The sequence below is a fragment of the Nycticebus coucang genome, chromosome 18 (genome assembly GCF_027406575.1).
Source record: "Nycticebus coucang isolate mNycCou1 chromosome 18, mNycCou1.pri, whole genome shotgun sequence".
Lineage (NCBI taxonomy): Eukaryota > Metazoa > Chordata > Mammalia > Primates > Lorisidae > Nycticebus > Nycticebus coucang.
Window position 1 is genome coordinate 58008101 of NC_069797.1, and position 20357 is coordinate 58028457.

The 20357-nt window shown below is 42.0% G+C and overlaps 1 protein-coding gene across 4 annotated transcripts in view; it reads right to left on the reverse strand.

The window, feature by feature from the left end:
* The window catches only part of STAT3 (signal transducer and activator of transcription 3), a 64524-nt gene that overhangs the window by 24569 nt on the left and 19598 nt on the right, over positions 1–20357 (reverse strand). For all 4 annotated transcript variants that reach the window (XM_053567633.1, XM_053567637.1, XM_053567634.1 and 1 more), the window contains exons 2-4: positions 2737–2887; positions 1683–1827; positions 952–1050 (exon numbers count right to left, since the gene is read on the reverse strand). In XM_053567633.1, the coding sequence (XP_053423608.1) occupies positions 952–1050; positions 1683–1827; positions 2737–2864 (372 nt within the window). In that variant the 5' untranslated portion in view covers positions 2865–2887. The remainder of the gene's footprint in view (positions 1–951; positions 1051–1682; positions 1828–2736; positions 2888–20357) is intronic.

Sequence of the window (20357 nt, forward strand, 5' to 3'; positions counted from 1 at the left end):
AGGCTGAGGCAGGAGGGTCACTTGAGGCCAGGAGTTTGAGACCACCCTGAGCAAAACAGTGAGATCTTGTCGCTACAAAAAATAAAAAAATAGCCAAGTATGGTAGTGCAAACTTATAATACCAGCTACTCGGGAGGCTGAAGCAGGAGCACCACTTGAGCCTAGGAGTTTGAGGTTGCAATGAGCTATGAAGTGAGCTGCTGCACTCTAGCCCAGGCAACAGAGTGAGACCCTCTCTCCAAAAAAAGAAAAGTATTTATAATGTTAAACCATCCTTGCAGTCCTAGAATATTAACCACAAGAATGCAAACATTCTAATCACTTTCCTTACTTACACTGTGTTTGCAAATTTTTTTTTTTTTTTTTTTTTTTGTAGAGACAGAGTCTCACTTTATGGCCCTCGGTAGAGTGCTGTGGCCTCACACAGCTCACAGCAACCTCCAACTCCTGGGCTTAAGGCGATTCTCTTGCCTCAGCCTCCTGAGTAGCTGGGACTACAGGCGCCCACCACAATGCCCGGCTATTTTTTGGTTGCAGTTTGGCCGGGGCTGGGTTTGAACCCGCCACCCTCGGTATATGGGGCCGGCGCCTTACCGACTGAGCCACAGGCACCACCCCGTGTTTGCAGATTTTAATATGAGGATTATATCAGCCTCACAAAATAAGCTGGAAACATCTCTTGTTTTTCTATACTGTGGAAGAGTTTGAATAATATCATAACAACCTGTAATATGAATGTTTTTTGGAACAAAAGTTTTAAACCATTGGGCCTATTGGCTTTTTTGGGTGGAACAGGAGGTATAAATTAGTAAGTCTTTTTCAATATATTTTTATGACTACTGATCTATTTTCTCCTTCTTTTTTAAGTACATTTCTATTTCATTGCATTATAAAGTTGTTTGGTTTTCAATCTCCCCCCCACACGGTGCTTTGTTCCTTCTCAGGTCTCACCTGGGCTGCAGTGGCTGCAGTCTGGAGGAGGCGGTTCTCTTCCCACAGGCACCGGGCCACGATGCGGGCAATCTCCATTGGCTTCTCAAGATACCTGCTCTGTAAGTAGGAAAGAAAGAGAGTGAGAATCAGCAGCAGATTAGGGAGATGTGAACGAACTTTGCTAACTTAAAACTAATTTCGTCAACTGAGGAAAGCATTACATTTATTATTACATGCAACAACAGAACAAAAGGCCTTGAAGCCTAAGTGAAATCAGTGAAGGATGGAGCATAAAGGGGAGAGAAGAAGAAAGGTGATGAATTAAGATGAGCTATGCTACTTCTGGGAAAGAAGGCACATCACTCTTAGTGTTTGGACTGTGTATCACCTTCAGGTTACAGAGAGGTGCCTGATTTAGTAAAGGAGTATTCCATTAAGGCCAGTGGGAGACATCTTCCTAAGAGGGGACCAGTTACTATTATGTTATTAACATGCTAACATAATATGATAAATCAACAAAACAATCACCATTACTTCTATTGTGACAAGAGAAGTGAATCTTAGGTTATGGTGTTCCAGGGTAAGTTTACAGAAATTTGAGAAAGGACTAATTACTTCTCCTTTGAAAATACAAGATAGGTTCTGATTACCTAGCAAATAGAGAAAAAAAAAAAAAAAATGTTCCCAGGAAAGAAAGCTAACACCCTACTTTGCAGGCCCAGTTTCTCCTACTGAGCTTCTTATCACACCTGAAGGAATTGCTTGATTCTTCGCAGATTGTGCTGATAGAGAACATTCGACTCTTGCAGGAACCGGCTATATTGCTGGTCAATCTCACCCAATAGATTATGAAACACCAAAGTGGCATGTGATTCTTTGCTGGCGGCATATGCCCTAGGAAAAGAATAGCAATAAAGAATAATTCTGGCGCCTATACACACACACACACACACACACACACACACACACACACACTGTTGAGGGAAAAAAATAAGACAAATCTGATCATCATTTAGATTCTCTTGCTCAGCACCAGTAAATGGTATCAATAATTGTTAACAATTATTCCAAATATGATTAGCCACTTTCATTGTCTACATTTATAAAATACTTGAGCAAGGTAGACAGATAATTGCTGTTTTGCTTTAAATTCTCAGTCACCTCTCAGTAACTGGTCAGATCATTAGCATAAATAAACAATCCCAAGCTGCCCCGGGCTATCTCCAGCATCTCTGAATCACTTTTGTGGCCCTTCACCAAAACAGTATATGCACACTAGAAAAATTAGGTCATATTAACATTTCCCTGAATTAAACCAAAATTAGTAGGTGAATCTGAATGCATTAATGTGAAGGAAATAATTGCTGGACTTCTGTGCAATTATCTCCTCTACGAATGAAGTCTATTTCCCTTATCACGAGTATAGATCCAAACTTCTATCTAACTGAAGAATAAAAAACTCATATAAAAACTATTTCTACACCACCAGAGTATCAGAATACACAGAAGACCTCCTCAAATAAATGAGATTCAAATCGACCTTCACAACATCTACCACCAAGGAGGCTGTTTCAATGTGCCAAAAGACAGTTACTCACATGTCCTTCTAAGACAGAAAATGCTTTCAAGACCAAAGGAGCTTCTCTTTATCTCCTGGTCACTTCTTTTCCCATCACCTGAACCCGTGAATTTTTCGATGAAATAGTTTGCAAAGTGTGAAGTTAGGACAGATCTCTTGACTCAAAACAAAATGAATGCTGGGATTGGGCACACAGTTTGGGGAATTTCCCAAGAAGGATTTACCAATCTTGACTCTCAATCCAAGGTGCCAGAAACTGCCGTAGCTCCATGGGGAAGCTGTCACTGTACAGCTGGTGAAGCTGCTCCAGGTACCGTGTGTCCAGCTGCTGTAGCTGATTCCATTGGGCCATCCTGCTGGAATCAGGGGTCCCAACTGTAAACCAAAGTGTTCATATGGTCACCACATGCCCCAGGAGGAGTAGACAAACTAGAAATAGCCCCTCTACCCAACACGGCTGCCAGATCTATAATTGGGAATAAAGATGCTCTGGGAAGGATGCCTACATGCTTCTCCCAGGTTGGGATATGACGTACATATTCACAATCTCTACCTCTGGAAGGAACATCACGGTTTATTTTAAACTGAGATGACAAGTAAATATGATACCAAGTTCTAGAATCCATGATCTATCAGAAATATGGAAAGTTGAAAAATTAACTTCCAGATTTCTATATTTCTTCATCTATAAAATGTAGATCCTAATTCCCATCCTTTGGGGCTACTGATATACTATTCCTAAAGCACCCAGCTCAAGCTAGGAATGTTGGCTTATTCTTGTTATCCCAGCTACTCGGGAGGCTGACGCGGCGGATGGCTTGAGCTTAGAAGTTCAAGAGCAGCTCAGGCAAAAGCCAGACCCCCATCTCTAAAAATAGCTAGGCAATGTGGCAGGCACCTATAGTCCCAGCTACTTGGGAGGCTGAGGCCAGAGGATTGGTTGAGCCCAAGAGTTGGAGTTTGCTGTGAGCTAGGGATGCCATAACACTCTACCCAGGGTGACAAAGTAAGACTCTGTCTCCAAAAAAAAAGTATGTAGACATATAAAAAAGAATTTCTAAAAATAACTATGAGCAAGCACTAAAGATTGAGTAATGTATGTACAGACCTAGGTATACTGAGACAGTTCTATGGGACAGTGAGAACATTTAATGAAAGACTGAATACACATAAACACTCTCACCGAGAGTTCTTGACTTATTTCTCAGAGAAGGTACGAAGAAGTACCTAATCACATATTAATGCTCTCATAAAAATGAGTGAGCCAACTGGTGACAAAAACCACGGGTCTCCTGTCCTCAAAGCAGCAACAATGATGGCTGATCAGGGTTCGGGATCAGGTTTTCCTGCAGTTCTTCCTCCCTCTTTGGGGAGAACAGACACAGAACGACCCCTTGCTACTGCGAAGACGGCATCAGTTGGTCAAGCTCTCAAGTGCACATTCAGGAAAACACAGGCAGTATCCCTCAGCAGCCCTCACATTGACCAATTAATAATCCACAGCATCAGTGTCCAGTAGAAATAGATTACAAGCCACATATCCTATTTTATTTTATTTTTTAAGATAATCTTACTATGTTGACCTCGGTAGAGTGCCGTGGCATCACAGCTCACAGCAACCTCAAACTCTTGGGCTTAAGCGATTCTCTTGCCTCAGCCTCCCAAGCAGCTGGGACCACAGGCACTCGTCACAACACCCGGCTATTTTTTGGTTGTAGTTGTCATTGCTGTTTGGCAGGCCCAGGCTGGGTTTGAACCCGCCAACTCGGGTGTATGTGGCGTGCCCTAGCTGCTGAGCTACAGGCGCCGAGCCCACATATCCAATTTTAAATCTTCTAGTAGCCACATTTGTAAAAAGTAAAAAGGGGCAAAATTAATTTTGACAATATATTTTATTTAACCCAATATATCCAAAATGTTATCAATTCAACATGTAATCATACAAAAATTAATGAGATAGTTTCCACTCTTCTTTGTACTAAGTTTTCTAAATCCAGTGCATATTTCATACTTATAGCACAGATCTAACATATTTTTCCCTCTCCCCAAATACCAAGGACTTAAATTCCACTGCTGAAAAGGCTCAATAAAGCAAAAATATGAACTGTTAGAATGGCACTCCTACTTCACAGTCTAGTACGGTACTCACTAGCCAGACATGGCTCCTGAGAATGCAAAGTGTGGCTGCTTTAAACCGAGATATACTGGCAGTATAAAATACAAACTAGATTTGAAGACATAATTAAAAAGAAAAAAGAAACAGAAGAATGTAAACTATCTCAGTGTTGAAATGACACTATTTTGATACATTGGGTTAAATAAAATATATTACTAAAATTAATTGTACCCATTTCTTTTTATTTCTTTTAATGTAGCTACTAGAAAATTTAATGTTATATATGTGGCTTGCATCCTATTTTTATGGGACACTGTTGCTCTAGATAAGTTAACTAAAAAGCTGTGATTCTTTTTTTTTTTGAGAGACAGAGTCTCACTTTATGGCCCTCAGTAGAGTGCCGTGGCCTCACACAGCTCACGGCAACCTCCAACTCATGGGCTTAAGCGATTCTCTTGCCTCAGCCTCCCAAGTAGCTGGGACTACAGGCGCCCGCCACAACACCCGGCTATTTTTTGAGAATCTCTTGAGCCCAAGAGTTTGAGGCTCATAGTCTGTGAGCTATGATGCCACTGCACTCTACTCAGAGCGACCAAGTGAGACTCTGTCTAAAAAAAAAGAACATTGTCAACATTTTCATTTCTAGTCCCTAAGTAGTTGAAAACTGTCAATATTATTCACTTCTATTCCATAACTAAAGGTTTGTTGATTGTTGCTATTTTGATGTTTTTGGAGACCGAGGAAGGCTAGTAAGTAAGATAATACTGTTTTGTTTTGTTGTTTTTGTTTTGAGACAGAGTTACACTCTGTTGCCCAGGCTAGAGTGCAGTGGCATGAATAGCCGACTATAGCCTCCAACTCCTGGGTTCAGGCAATCCTCCTGCCTCGGCCTCCCAAGTAGGTAGAACTACAGGTACTCATCACTATGCTTGGCAAATGTTTAAATTTTTTGTTGAGATGAGGTCTTGCTATTGCTCAGGCTGGTCTCAAACTCGTAGTCTCAAGTGACCTTCCTGCCTCAGCCTCCAAAAATATTGGGATTGGGTGGCACCTATAGCTCAGTGGGTAGGGCGCTGACCACATACACCCAGGTTGGCAGATTTGAGCCAGGCCCGGACTTGCTAAACAACAATGACAACTGCAACAACAACAAAAAAAATTGCTGGGCGTTGTGACAGGTGCCTGTTGTTCCAGCCTCTTGAGAGGCTGAGGCAAGAGGATCACTTAAGCCCAAGAGTTTGAGGTTGCTGTGAGCTGTGATGCCATGGCGCTCTACCGAGGGCAAGAAAGTGAGACTCTGTTTAAAAAAAAAAAAAAAAAAGTACTGGGATTACAGATGTGAGCCACTGGGCCCACCTACAATATTGTGTTATTTCTTAAACCAGGGACCAGTTTGTAGTTTCTTCCATAAAATTAAAGCACCAAGAAAGACTGAGTTTGTGTTTTACTTCTTAATCTCATCACCACAGGTAATACCTTAATAGCTATCTTATGTGAAAAAATTATAATAAAGCCAAAGAACAGATAGTATTTTCAAGGACAGCATGGGCAAATACTCCAACAGTTATCTTCTTAGAGGCTGCTTAGCTGCAAACATATTTAATTAACAGCAGTCACAGGGCATTCAGATCAAATGTTCTTCTTAAGAACAGCATATTCTTAAGAGATGACTTGTCCAATTATCTCTGGAAAGTTACTGCCAAGTAGTTTTGCTATAATCGTTTTACTGGAAAAAAATTTAAAAGAACCCACTTTATTCACAATTTCGATTCTGATTTTTTCAAATTACAAGTGAATGTAAAAAAATTCCACTAAGATCTAACTAAATTATTTATCTACAGAATAATTCTATTGATTGAGTGATTGATTGTTTGTTTAATAGAATCTCACTCTGTTGCCCAGGCTAGAGTGCTGTCACAACAGCCTAGCTCAAACTCTTGGGATCAAATGATCCTCTTGCCTCAGCCTCCCAAATAGCTAGGACTACAGGTATCTGTCATAACACCTGGCTAATATTTCTATTTTTTAGTACAGAGGAGGGTCTCGCTCTTGCTTAGGCTGGTCTGACTCCTGAGCTCAAGCGATCCTCCTGCCTCAGTTTCCTGGCATACTAGGATTTCAGGCATGAGCCACCACACCAGCCCATTTATCTACAGAATAATTCCAAACCTATGATTTATTAACCACTTCACTGAACCCTAACACACAAAGTGATGGATTAGCAGTAATTTGAGTGCCAAGTACTATTCTGGGTACATAGGAGAAAAATAAATTCATTCCATATAACGGATGGTTTAGGGCGTTATACGTAGGACTTATTTCAAAGCATTTACTAGGCTTTGGTTAAGCATGTAGAAGATACTAAGGTACAAAGGAAAGGTAAGTGTGATCCTGTTTCCTATAAGTGAAGAGAAAAGAACAATAAAAATGAAACAGCAAGTCATTAAAGACTTTCTGGGCTTTTCACAACAAGAATTTCTCAGCCCCTTGGGGATAACCTACCAACAAGAAGTCATAAGATAAATAACTACTGTCTAATGGGGAACTTACTATGGGAAAGATCACGAAAAAAGTTTGTCCAAAGTCGCAGTTCTCATTTATATACTTCAGTCTAAAGAAACCGAGAGGTATGTTGAGAAACATAGTCAGGACCACTCTAGGGGATTAATTATATCACTTCATAAAGCTTCTTTTCAAATTTAGCCTTGTATTTCACATCCATGTACCAGCAGGTATGTGACAAGGAAAAGGGAAGGTAAAAAGAGACAAAAATCAGCCACATACAATAACTCAGAACAGAAAATGATCCCAAAGATAAATTCTGTCCCACCTTACAATGCGCCATGAGATTTTTCTTTGAGTGTTATTCATACTTTATATTCGACATATACCTATATTTTAATTAGTGCATACCTTTATTTTATGTGTTGTCTAGACTAAGCTCCTCTCTGCTATAAGAAAAGGCCGGGCAGCGCCTGTGGCTCAAAGGAGTAGGGCGCTGGCCCCATATGCTGGAGGTGACGGGTTCAAACCCAGCCCTGGCCAAAAACTGCAGAAAAAAAAAAAGAAAAGAAAAGGCCCAGGGACCAAAGCAACGAAAGTATAAGGTAACAAAAATATTTGCACTTTCTTCTTCTTTTTTTTTTGAGGCAGAGTCTCACTCTGTCACCCTTGGTAGAGTGCCTTGGTGTCATAGTTCACAGCAACCTCCAACTCTTGGGCTCAAGAAATCCTCTTGCGGGCGGTGCCTGTGGTTCAGTGGGTAAGGCGCCGGCCCCATATATCAAGGGTGGTGGGTTCGAACCGGGTTCCAGGCAAACTGCAACAACAAATAGCCGGGTGTTGTGGCGGGTGCCTGTAGTCTCAGCTACTGGGGAGGCTGAAGCAAGAGAATCGCCTAAGCCCAGGAGTTGGAGGTTGCTGTGAGCTGTGACACTACAGTACTCTACAGCGGGCAATAAAGTGAGACTCTGCCTCTTAAAAAAACAAAAAAAACAAATCCTTTTGCCCAACCCTCCCAAGTAGCTGGGACCACAGGCGCTTGCCACAGCGCCTGGCTATTTTTAGAGACCGGTCTTGCTCTTGCTCAGGCTTGTCTCAAACTCTTGAGCTCAGACAATCCACCCACCTCGGCCTCCCAGAGTGCTGAGATTACAGGTGTGAGCCACCATGTCCGGCCTTTTGCATTTACTTCTACAGAAACCAGTCCTTTAAAGATGATTTTTTTTTTTTTTTTTGTGGTTTTTGGCCGGGGCTGGGTTTGAACCTGCCACCTCTGGCATATGGGACCAGCATGCTACTCCTTGAGCCACAGGCGCCGCCCAAGATGATATTTTTAATTTTTTTTTTTTTTTTTTTTTGTGGTTTTTGGCCAGGGCTGGGTTTGAACCCGCCACCTCCGGCATATGGGACCGGCGCCCTACTCCTTGAGCCACAGGGGCCGCCCCCAAGATGATATTTTTAAACATTATAAAATAATGTTTACTGTGAAAAATTTAGAAAAAAGCAAGAAAAGAAAATAAAAGATAAAATTACCCACATCCCACTGTCTAGAACCACTAGACAACTGTAGTCTAGAACTACAATTGACATGTTCAGATAATTCCTTTTACTCTATTTCAGAGTGTACGTATCTTTTAAATTGGGATCACCATATTAATTAACTTTATAGTCTTCCACAGCTTTTTATCCAGTAGACATTTTTCTATAAAATTATTTGTATATAAAGCCTACAAAACAAACTGTTTGTTCTCAGTTAATGTTTTCTACATAACCCTGCTAATCCTATTGAGGGCCACAGAATTTGTTTATGTTTGCAAACTCCAATTTATACTCACCATATGTGAGATAGCTGCAAGCTCCTTAAAGTAGATTAGGGGAAAAAAATGAGACTAAGCAAGAGGTGGCAATTAAAGCTACAGAAAAACCTCCATGTAATTTTCACTGTAGGATAAAGGGTGTAATGAATGGCAGGGAGGCCACATTTAAATACTGTAGCTTTAAATATTATAGCCATTCATAATTTAACTATTCAGAATTGCTCTAGACATTAAGACATGGGCATTTCAAATAAAAGATAATTCAAAATAAGTACACTTGTATAGTAAACATGTAATTTCACTGCTTATGAAAGTCCAAAAAGTACCTTTATAGGGTTTAACACTAGATATTTGCCTTTACAACAAGAAATCTATATGTAAATCTAGTTTTGATTTCTTTCTTTCTTTCTTTTTTTTTTTTTTTGTAGAGACAGAGTCTCACTTTATTGCCCTCGGTAGAGTGCCATAGCATCACAGCTCACAGCAACCTCCAACTCCTGGGCTTAGGTGATTCTCTTGTCTCACCCTCCCAAGTAGCTGGGACTACAGGCACCCGCCACAATGCCCGGCTATTTTTTTGTTGCAGTTTGGCCAGGGCCGGGTTTGAACCTGCCACCCCCTATATATGGGGCCAGCGCCCTACTCACTGAGCCACAGGCGCCGCCCTAGTTTTGATTTCTTAAAAAGGTAAAATATTAACACATAAGTGCATAATCTGAAACAAATTACTATAATTGTTATAATGTTTAATATATTCAATTATAAATAATAGGATTTGCTTTAAAATTGGAAATTACCTCTTCCTTATGAAAATGACTATTGAAATATAAAAGAACTTGAATTGTAGTTGCCTACTAATATGACAGAACTTGAATATATGAAAGATGAGTAAATAATTAGAGAGCAGGAGTTAGAGAAGTGAGGGAAAGAACGGTTTTTAATGACTCTGAAGAATTCCCAACCCAAAAAAGTCTACTAGCCTGCCTTCTCCCTGGAAGGGCTAAAGACTCCCACCTAGGCACATTATTTTTATTCAACTCTTAACAAGCTTGTAATGTCTTACCACTATCACTACCTTTGTATACCTGTCTGGATAATATTTAGAACTTTAGAGAATGAAATATGTCAGATTTACAGTTAACTCTAAGAGACAGAGTACACTAAGACTGAATAGTAAAAAAAGGAAAAAAATCCATTACTCGGATCCATAAAGGACAATCAGGATTTAAAAAACAAAACCAAAGAACTATGCCAAATCTAGTGCTTACCTAGTTATTTCTTTTTTTTTTTTTTTTGTAGAGACAGAGTCTCACTTTATCACCCTTGGTAGAGTGCCGTGGCGTCACACAGCTCACAGCAACCTCCAACTCCTGGGCTTAGGCGATTCTCCTGCCTCAGCCTCCCGAGTAGCTGGGACTACAGGCGCCCGCCACAACGCCCAGCTATTTTTTTGTTGCAGTTTGGCCGGGGCTGGGTTTGAACCCGCCACCCTCGTTATATGGGGCCGGCGCCCTGCTCACTGAGCCACAGGCGCCGCCCTTACCTCGTTATTTCTAACAGACGGATTCTGAGAACTAAGGCCTCTTATTATTTCAAATCTAATATTGTATTAAGGGATTTTTAAAAAACCAACCAAAACTGATGTATTCTCCATATTTGATTTTGGATAGGAACCACATTTGATACCAAATACTTCAGATTAAAGGAGCAAGAGCATAACAATTCTAATCCCCTCTAAACTGAAAGTAATTCAACTAGGAGGGGCACAGTGGCACACACCTATGATCCTAGCAGTCTGGGAGATCAAGGAGGTAGGATCCCTTGAGCTCAAGAGTTTGAGACTAGCCCGAGGAAGACTAGCCCGAGGAAGAGCGAGACACTGTATATACTAAAAATAGAAAAACTAGCTAGATGTTGTGGTGGGTGCCTGTAGTCCCAACTACTTGAGAGGCTGAGGTAGGAAGATGGCTTGAACCCACGAGTTCAAGGTTGCTATGAGCTAGGCTGATGCCATAGCACTGTAGCCTGGAGCAACAGAGTGAGACTCGGTCCCAAATAAAGAAAAAGAAAAGAAAGAAAGAACATTAAGTTGATATTTACCCAAAAAGGGGACAAGGTCTATCTATACTATAACTGAGTAATAAAAACCCTGCTGCTCCCCCTACCAAAGGAGGCAAAGGTAAAAAAAAAAAAAAAAAAAAAAATCAGCTAGATTAAAGAACATTCTCCTTAGCAAAGTATCTCAAAATGGAAAAGCAATACCCTATGTACTCAATACTAATATGAAACCAGCATATGAACTACAGGCTCCTCACAAGAGGAAAACATAATTAAATTCAAGAGGGAGAGGGAGCTCAGTAAGCTCCCACCTAACAGGTACAACACAGGGTAAAGGACTCTGATGCTACAAACAAGTGCAAGCAATGTAATCCAATTATGTGTACCTTTATATTAATCTGAAACAAACAGACAACAACAACAAAAATCAGCCAGAAACTTCAAAATACTCCTAGACCAGGGCAAGAACTGTTAATTGTCTCCTCACATCCGCTTGCTTCCCTCCAGGCCAATTTCCACACTGTGGCTAGACAGACTTTTTTTAGATGCAATGACTCCACACCATTCTTAGACTGAAAAACAATATTTGTAGCAGTAAGGCAGAATAGAGTTATGTTTACAGCATGGACCCGGGAGCCATACTGGCTGAATGTGAATCCTGGCTGCACCACTCAAGTCATTTACTTTGTATCTGATGCCACTTATTTACCCCTCCTTGTACATCATTTGTAAAAAGAAAATAGTACTTAACTCACAGGATCACTGTATGAACTGAGTTAAAGTACACGCAGCACTCAGGACCAGCTGGCATGCAACATGTACGTGTGGAATTTACCAGCATGACCCACAGCCTGGTTGGCCCTGGCCCTCTTGTCTTGGCTGGCACCAGCTGCTGGCTGAGATGCTGGCACTCAGCTTTTCTTTCAGGCCTTTAAAAACACCAAGCTCCTGCCTGGCTCTCACACACCCTTCCTCTGACTGCCATCCTGCACTTGCATGCAAGCAATGTGACTCTAGAGCTTGGACTCATAACCACTATGCTGAACTGCCAGTCCCAGGAGGAGAGGAAGAGCCTTGGCTCCTGCTCACTAGTGTGTCCTGTCCCCTACCTTTGCATCCAGCATAGTGCCTCGCTCATCATAGTTGCTCAGAAAAATAGATATTAAGGCCAGTGACTCAACGCCTGTAATCCCAGCACTTTGGGAGGCTGAGGCTGAGCAACATAGTGAAATCATAGCTAGGGGTGGTGACACACACCTGGAGTCCCAGCTCCTTGGAAGGCTGAGGCAGGAGGACTGCTTGAAGCCTGGGCGTTCATGGATGCAGTGAGCTATGATCATGCCACCACACTCCATTCTAGGTATCAGAGCAAGACCCTGTCTATAAAAAAACAGTACTGAATGAATTATAATTCAGTTGAGGAAGCCAGCTTCTTCTAGGTGGGGACCTACTACACCCAGTTAGAAAATATACTGATGGGTAGAGCAACTCTCAGTTTTGTTGTTTGAAAACTTCAAGAATGATCAAGAATCACTGATTCAAGAATGATCCTTCAGTGACTTTTCTTTTTCATTCTTTTTTTTTTTGAGACAGAGTCTCACTATGTTGCCCTCGGTAGAGTGCCCTAGCATCACAGCTCACAGCAACCTCAAACTCCCGGGCTTAAGCGATTCTCTTGCCTCAGCCTCCCAAATAGCTGGGAATACAGGCGTCCACCACAATGCCTGGCTATTTTTTGTTCAGTTGTCGTTGTTTAGCTGGCCCCAGCCGGGTTCGAACCCGCCAGCCTTGGTGTATGTGGCTGGCACCATAACCACTGTGCTACTGGCACTGAGCCATGACTTTTCTATAAAAGTAAAATCACAGCATTCCCCAAGCTCAAAAACATACACTAACTTCTTATTGTCCAGTCTAAAATTTTTACCGTTGTCTAAGGCTCCCTAACCAGTCAGGCAACTTTAGCCAACTCCAGCTCCTCTCTGCAGCTCAAGATAACTTTGACAAATGTTGTCTTCGTTCAAGTCAATATGTCTCCCGCAAACCCCCAGCTGCAGACTTTGTTCCTTTTTTTTTTGAGACAGAGTCTCACTCTGTCAACCTGGGTAGTATGCAGTGTCATAATCATAGCTCACAGCAACCTCAGTCTTTGGGCTCAAGAGATCCTCTTACCTGAGCCTCCTGAGTAGCTGGGACTATAGGCGCCCACCACAACGCCTAACCAGATTTTATTCTTTTCTCATACATGTTCCTACCTAAAATGCTTTTTCTCCTGCATAGCATTATCCGTCCCTCTCCTGTCCCAGTTAAAAGGCTTCACTAACCCCACCTCTAGTCCAGTCACTGCTTTAACTCTGAATTCTCCCAGTACTTAAATATCACCTGACGCTTTTTTCCTGTTGGTTTTGAGTCAGTCTCCTCCATCTAAATGGAGGTTTTGCTGGCAAACCTCATTTATTGTCCTGATTCACAACTTCCGACTGGATATGCAGCTTCAGATGCCAGGTGAACATTTCCATCACTCGCTCTTGCACACACGTAATTCCTACCTCTCTACTGAACAGACTAAGGGCCATGATACTGAAAAGCATGGCAACCGTATCTAGAAAAATAAGATCAGCTCTACCCTATACGGTTAGTTATCTAGAATTTAAAAGTCTGTCTGGAGAAAAGCAAAGCATTCTTCTAGTCAGCTGCAGTCAGCTGCAAATTCAGGGGCTCGCCCTCACAAAAGTCAGAGGCATGCTGCCAAACTTTCCAAAAGAGAAACAACTGTAGGTTGAGCAAGCAAGGCATTGTGTCAAACTTTCCAAGCTCGAGGGCAACTAAAGGGAGAAGAGCAAGTTGCTGGAAAAACTTGTGGGTACTGTTTTTTAGCCAAAGCCCAAACAAAAGGGTCACAAAAACATCCACCGAGCCTGGGCACAGTGGCTCACACCTATAATCCTAGCACTCCGAGAGGCTAAGGTGGGTGGATTGCCTGAGTTCAGGAATTCAAGACCACCTTGAGCCTGAGCAAGAGGGAAACCCCATCTCTACTTAAAAAAGAGAAAAATTAGCCAGGTGTCATAGTGCACACCTATAGTCCCAGCTACTTAGGAAGCTGAGGCAAGAGGATTGCTTGAGCCTAAGAGTTGGAGGTTGCTATGAGCTATGATACCACAGCACTCTACCAAGGGCATCAAAAGTAAGACTCTGTCTCAAAAAAAAAAAAAAAATTCACTGATCTAAAATGCTATATAAGCATGGCATTAATCTAACGCAGGCAACTGAAATTCAAAGGGAACTTAAATGTCTGACTCTCATAATCACTAAACTATGATATAGTTCAATGCTTATTGGAGAGAAGGAGAAACCTTTTCTCCAATGTATTTAGGTCCCTTTCCCTGTAAGAGAGATTAAGGTAGTCTTACGGAGCATGTGGGTATGGGGCTGAAAATCCATATCCAGGGTTCTCTTAGAACTCCCGCAGTCAAAGTGACTATGGGTTTGGGGCAGAACCTCAAATTTCAAAGGCCTTCAATAGTGGTTGGCCCATATGGACCCAAATTCTTTGATACAATACTCCTCCCATTAAAAGGAGGCCGTTTTGTCCCCTGCCCTTGAATCTGGCTAAGCCATTCTATACCAACCAATATAATATGGTGAAAGTGCTATGTCTTTTCCATCGGATTCTCTTAGAAGGCTCGTTCTCCATTTGTGAGAAACCCCAGGCAGAAGGAGAAGCCATGTGCAGGTACTTGTCTACGGTCTCAGTTGAAGTCAGCCTTTGAATCATCTCAGTTCAGGCATCAAATACGTGAGTGAAGGAAAGTCCATATGATTATTGTCCCCAGATAGTCACATCTTCCCAGCCTAGGCCCCAGACATCGAAGATCAAAGACAAGCCATCCCTGCTATGCCTGTCTAAATCCCTGCCCACACAACCGGTCAACTAATAAAATGGTTGCTACTCTATACCACTAAGTTTGAAGTGGTTTATTGCATTTGGTGACTAAAACAACATTTTTACTAATAGTGATTGAATATAGTCTTGTCAGAGAGTCCAACTTCCATAAGAAAACAACTCAGTTTTAAAAGAAAAGTCTTTGCAGTTAAAACTAACAGTAAACCTCTTCTTTACGCGCTTGCTTTCTACATGATTTATCCAGTCCCACCCATTCAAAACCCTCTATACACTGGGAACCCCCCAATTTACATTTCTAGCCCCATCTTCTCCCATGAACACCAGGCTCCTATATCCAACTGCTTCCTCTCTATCTCCACTTGGATGTCTAAAAAACATGTCAAACTTACTGTATCCAAAACAACCCCTTCATTAAAAACCTCTTCCAGCTGGCTTCTCCTCCAATCTTACCCATTTTGGCAAGTGACAACTCCATTCCCGCACATGCCCTAGCTGAAAACCTTGAACTGAGCCTTGGCCCTGGTCTTTCCTCTTTCCTCATTCTCCCCAGCATTCAATCCATTAGCAAATCCTGTTGGCTCTACCTTCAAAACATGTCTAGAAGCTGAGCACTTCTCACTACCTCCACTGTGGCAACCTTCATCCAAGCCACCAGCACCTCTTACCAAGATGGCTGGACTAAACTAACTGGCCTGAATGTTTTTGCCCTTCTCCCTCTACAGTCTGTTCTTCACATTACAGATCTTTTCGAAATACATCATTTCATTCCTCCGTTCAAAACCCACTCACAAAAAAATCCAAACTCCTACCATGACCCACCAGGTAATATTTTGCCGCAGGCCTCTCACCCTCCTGCTCAGGCAGCTCTCTCCTCATTCACACCCATCTTCCCTCAGCTCCTGGAACACACCACCCCCATTTCTGTCCCAGGCCTTTTGTGCCTACTCTTCTCTCCACTTAAAACACTGCTCCCCAAGAACGCACATGGCTCACTCCTTTACCTCATTCATATCTCCGCACGATGCTCCTTAATACCCCTCTATCTAAAACAGCACATCTTCCCCCTGCTGGATTTTCCTTCGCAGTATTCATCACCCTCTGATATGTACAAATACGTCATATTTTTTGTACTGTTTATCTCCTTTCACAACCACCAGCTAGGCAAGTAAGCCATACTATAAGAAGAAAGATTTCCTTCTGTTCACTCCCACTTCCCCAGTACCTAGCGCAGGGGTCCTCAAACTTTTTAAACAGGGGGCCAGTTCACTGACCCTCAGACCGTTGGAGGGCCAGACTATAGTTTAAAAAAAACCTATGAACAAATTCCTATGCACATATCTTATTTTGAAGTAAAAAAAAACAAAACAGGAACAAATACAATCACACCACTGCATGTGGCCCACGGGCGTAGTTTGAGGACTCCTGATAGAGGATGCTCAAATATTTGTTGAATAAATCAAAGAAAATTAATTAAACTTGTAAAAACAAGTGTAATCTACTTTTAGATTAGAGAAAAGCAAAGCACCATAAGAGGCTAATTAACTTCATATAACAGCATAAACGGGCCTTCCTTAAGCATGACCTGATTGGTACAATAATTCATGCAAATCTACTCTACATGTCAAAGAAAACGCACAAAGCTTCCTGATGGAAGAGTTTATATTAAAATCTAAGCCTCAAAAAAATAATTAAATAAAAGTTTTTCCCATAAGGCTAAAGTGTTATAGAGTTGTTTTTTCGTAAACTGCAAGACTTATTACCCTGTTGACTTCTTAAACAGGTTATTTCATGGCATGTGCCTGTTGGTAAGTATTTGAGAATCTAAGAAGTTAGACCATAATTATTGATATATAGACACTAAAATCACTGGATGAGTAAGTTTGAGGTATTCCCACAGTGACAGGTCAAAGGCCCAACACAAAGTCAATAGCAAATCTCTTCAACCAGAAAATCTATTGCCTGTTTTTCAACGCTTTACCCTGAAGAAACATGAATTTCAACTCAATAACAAGAAGCTTTTTTTTTTTTTTTTGAGACAGAGTCTCACTCTATCACTCAGGCTACAGTGCCATAGTGGCAGCTTAGCTCACGGCAACCTCAAACTCCTGGGTTCAAGTGATGCTCCTGCCTCAACCTCCCAAGCAGCTGGGAGTCCCTGAAACTAGAGACCACACCAGTGACCCAGGCTATTTTTTTTTTTTTAATTTTTAGTGTTGACTGGATCTCACTCTTGCTCAGGCTGGTCTCAATTCCTGGCCTCAAGTGATCCACCCACACAAAAAATCAAAATACATCACTTCTCAGAGGTTTTCTAGATAGTCTTTGATATTTAGGCCACATGTAGAGGCATCACTGGTTCACTGAACATTTGAATACTTGAGTGCCTCTTCACCTAGCACTTTGCTAAGCCCTGAGAAACACAAATGGAGAATTCAAAGTCCCTAGGAGAACAAGAGGAATGCACAAATCCAGGGGGCATTCTGGGAACATAACTCCAAAATAACAAGGTAAATGGTGCTTCTAGGAGTTGTGCAATCTGGTCCCTGCTGTAAAAGATATAAGATGTCATCTTTGGTTAAATGGGATTTTAAAAAAAGAAGAAAATACCAAATGCCGTTTTGAAAGAGAGTCAGGCATGTAACGAGACAATTACATAAAAGTGGAGTAGATGCTACACTACCAGGCGTATATTTTAAAGTACAGTGCTTCAACAAGAGAGAAGGTGATTCTGGAAAGGAAGGCGTAACCAGTCTAAGTAGAGGAAACACTATCCACAAACAGGAAATGCTCTCGAGGACATGACATAGATTTTCTAGTTAAACGTGACCCCAAAGCTTACTAAAGAGACAATAGGCCAGGTGAGGTGGTTCACACCTATAATTCCAATACTTTGGGAGGCTAAAGCAGGAGGATCACTTGTGCCTAGGAGTTCAAGACCAGTCTGGGCAATATAGCAGGACTCCATCTCTCCAATTTTTTTTTTTTTAATTAGCCAGGTGTGGTGGTGGTTGGTATGTGTCTGTAGTCCCAGCTACTCAGGAGGCTGAGACAAGAGGATTGCTGAAGACTAGGTTGAAGGTGGAGTGAGCTATGATCACTCCAGCCTCAGTTACAGAGTGAGACCCTGTCTCTAAAAACGTACAATAAAATGACACTAAAATAGGGGCAACGGGTACAACCCCATCAGAACAAAAAATGGAAAATGAGATGACAGTGAACATGTCGATAAAATTCTAGAATTCAAAGAGGAAGATGGAAACTGACCACTATAGTACAACTGAGAAAACTGAACTGGAAGTGTCCACAAAAGGATCTCGAATGTGCAATGATTGTAATAACCCCCAAAAGCTCCAAGGTGGAGGTGGTGGGTATGTTGAAGGGAGGGACAAAAGGTTTGGCTGAAAACAGAAGTGGTTGAAAATCTGCATGAAGAACTATTTCTATTTCCCCAAATAACTGCCTTCCTCCAAACTCAAAAGGAGGTAATATGCTTATTTTCTGGAGATACCAGGCACAGCCAAGGGCAAGGGAGTCACCAAACTAAAACATGGAGATAAAAGTGTGTTGTCTACACACCTCAGCTCCCAAACCGCTGGCAGTCAAGTCCTCTCCCAGTCTCCCCACGGTAAAGCCCAACATACAACTCAATAAGCACATAACACAATTCTATATTTTAGTGAGAATTAAGAATAGGCTTTTTTTTTTTTTTTTGAGACAGAGTCGCATTTTGTCACCCTTGGTAGAGGGCTGTGGCATCCTAGCTCACAGCAACCTCAAACTCCTGGGCTTAAAAGATTCTCTTGCCTCAGCCTCCCAAATAGCTGGGACTACAGACACCTGCCACAACGCCTGGCTATTTTTAGAGATGAGGTCTCACTCTGGCTCAGGCTGGTCTCAAACCTGTGAGCTCAGGCAATCCCCCCAACTTGGCCTCCCAAGTGCTAGAATTGTAGGTGTGAGCCACTGCACCGGCCCAGAACTAATACACTTTTGAAGAAACTCTCCAACATGAGAGAGAGAGATGAACTCAAGAAAAAAGGAACTCAGGAATCAGAGAATATAGGGAACATAAAAGAATGTCACAAAACTATTAGATCCTCTGAGAGATCAAACCTTTTTAGGTTAAAATCTCAACTTGACATTTCCAGGACCAAAAGGATAGTATAAATTCAAACTTTGAAATGGGAGACCTAATCTCTTAGGAGATTTATACTTCCAACTCCTTACCAAGACCAAGACCTGTCTCCTGCCTAGAATGGCTGTTAAATCAAAAATCTTTGGTAACAGAGGTAGATAAATCTCACACATACACACATGTACGCAGGCACACCTCACCCCATCATTATAGAATAGTTTTTTCTCCTCCTTTGAGGGGAGATTATGAAGGAGGTTGGTTGTTATGGTTTTTTTAACTAGAGACAGGGTCTTGCTATATTGCCCAGGCTGGAATACAGTGGCCAATCACAGGTGCAATCCCACTACAGCACAGGAGTTTTTTTTTTTTTTTCTTTTTTTTTTGTAGAGACAGAGTCTCACTTTATGGCCCTCAGTAGACTGCTGTGGCCTCACACAGCTCACAGCAACCTCCAACTCCTGGGCTTAAGCGATTCTCTTGCCTCAGCCTCCCGAGTAGCTGGGACTACAGGCACCCGCCACAACACCCGGCTATTTTTTGGTTGCAGTTTGGCCGGGGCCGGGTTTGAACCCACCACTCTCGGTATATGGGGCCTGCGCCTTACCGACTGAGCCACAGGCGCCGCCCAGCACAGGAGTTTTAAACATGCTCCTTTTCTAGCCCAGGAGGTCACCACATTGATGCTGAACTTAGTGTTGACATCAATTGGCATAGCCCACTATAGTCTAGAACTCTGGGGCTCAAGTGATTCTCCCATCTCCCAAGAAGCTGGTACACACCACCCCGCAGCTTGCTTGGTTTTTGCTTGTGAATATTTCCCTATTTTTCTTGAAAGTTCAGTTTATCCAGTATTTCTAGGTGTTTTGTTCAGGAGAGTTTTCAAGGTATCTAGCCTAACACAGAGTGGAAACCAAATTCAGGATGAGACAAGAAAAAGGATTTGAGAGGGCAGGCCTCTGGCTCAGTGGGTAGGGCGCCAGCCCCATATACCGAGGGTGGTGGGTTCAAACCTGGCCCCGGCCAAACTGCAACAAAAAAATAGCCGGACATTGTGGTGGGCACCTGTAGTCCCAGCTACTCAGGAGGCTGAGACAAAAGAATCGCCTAAGACCAGGAGTTGGAGGTTGCTGTGAGCTATGATGCCATGGCACTCTACCAAGGGCAATAAGGTGAAACTCTGTCTCAAAAAAAATAAAAATGAAAAAAGAAAAAGGATTTGAATAAACTTTAGAGTTTTAAGTAAAAGTGACAAGACTTTTTGATTTGAACTGAAGCAGAGGTATGAGAGAACAGGGGGATTGAGGATGGGAGAT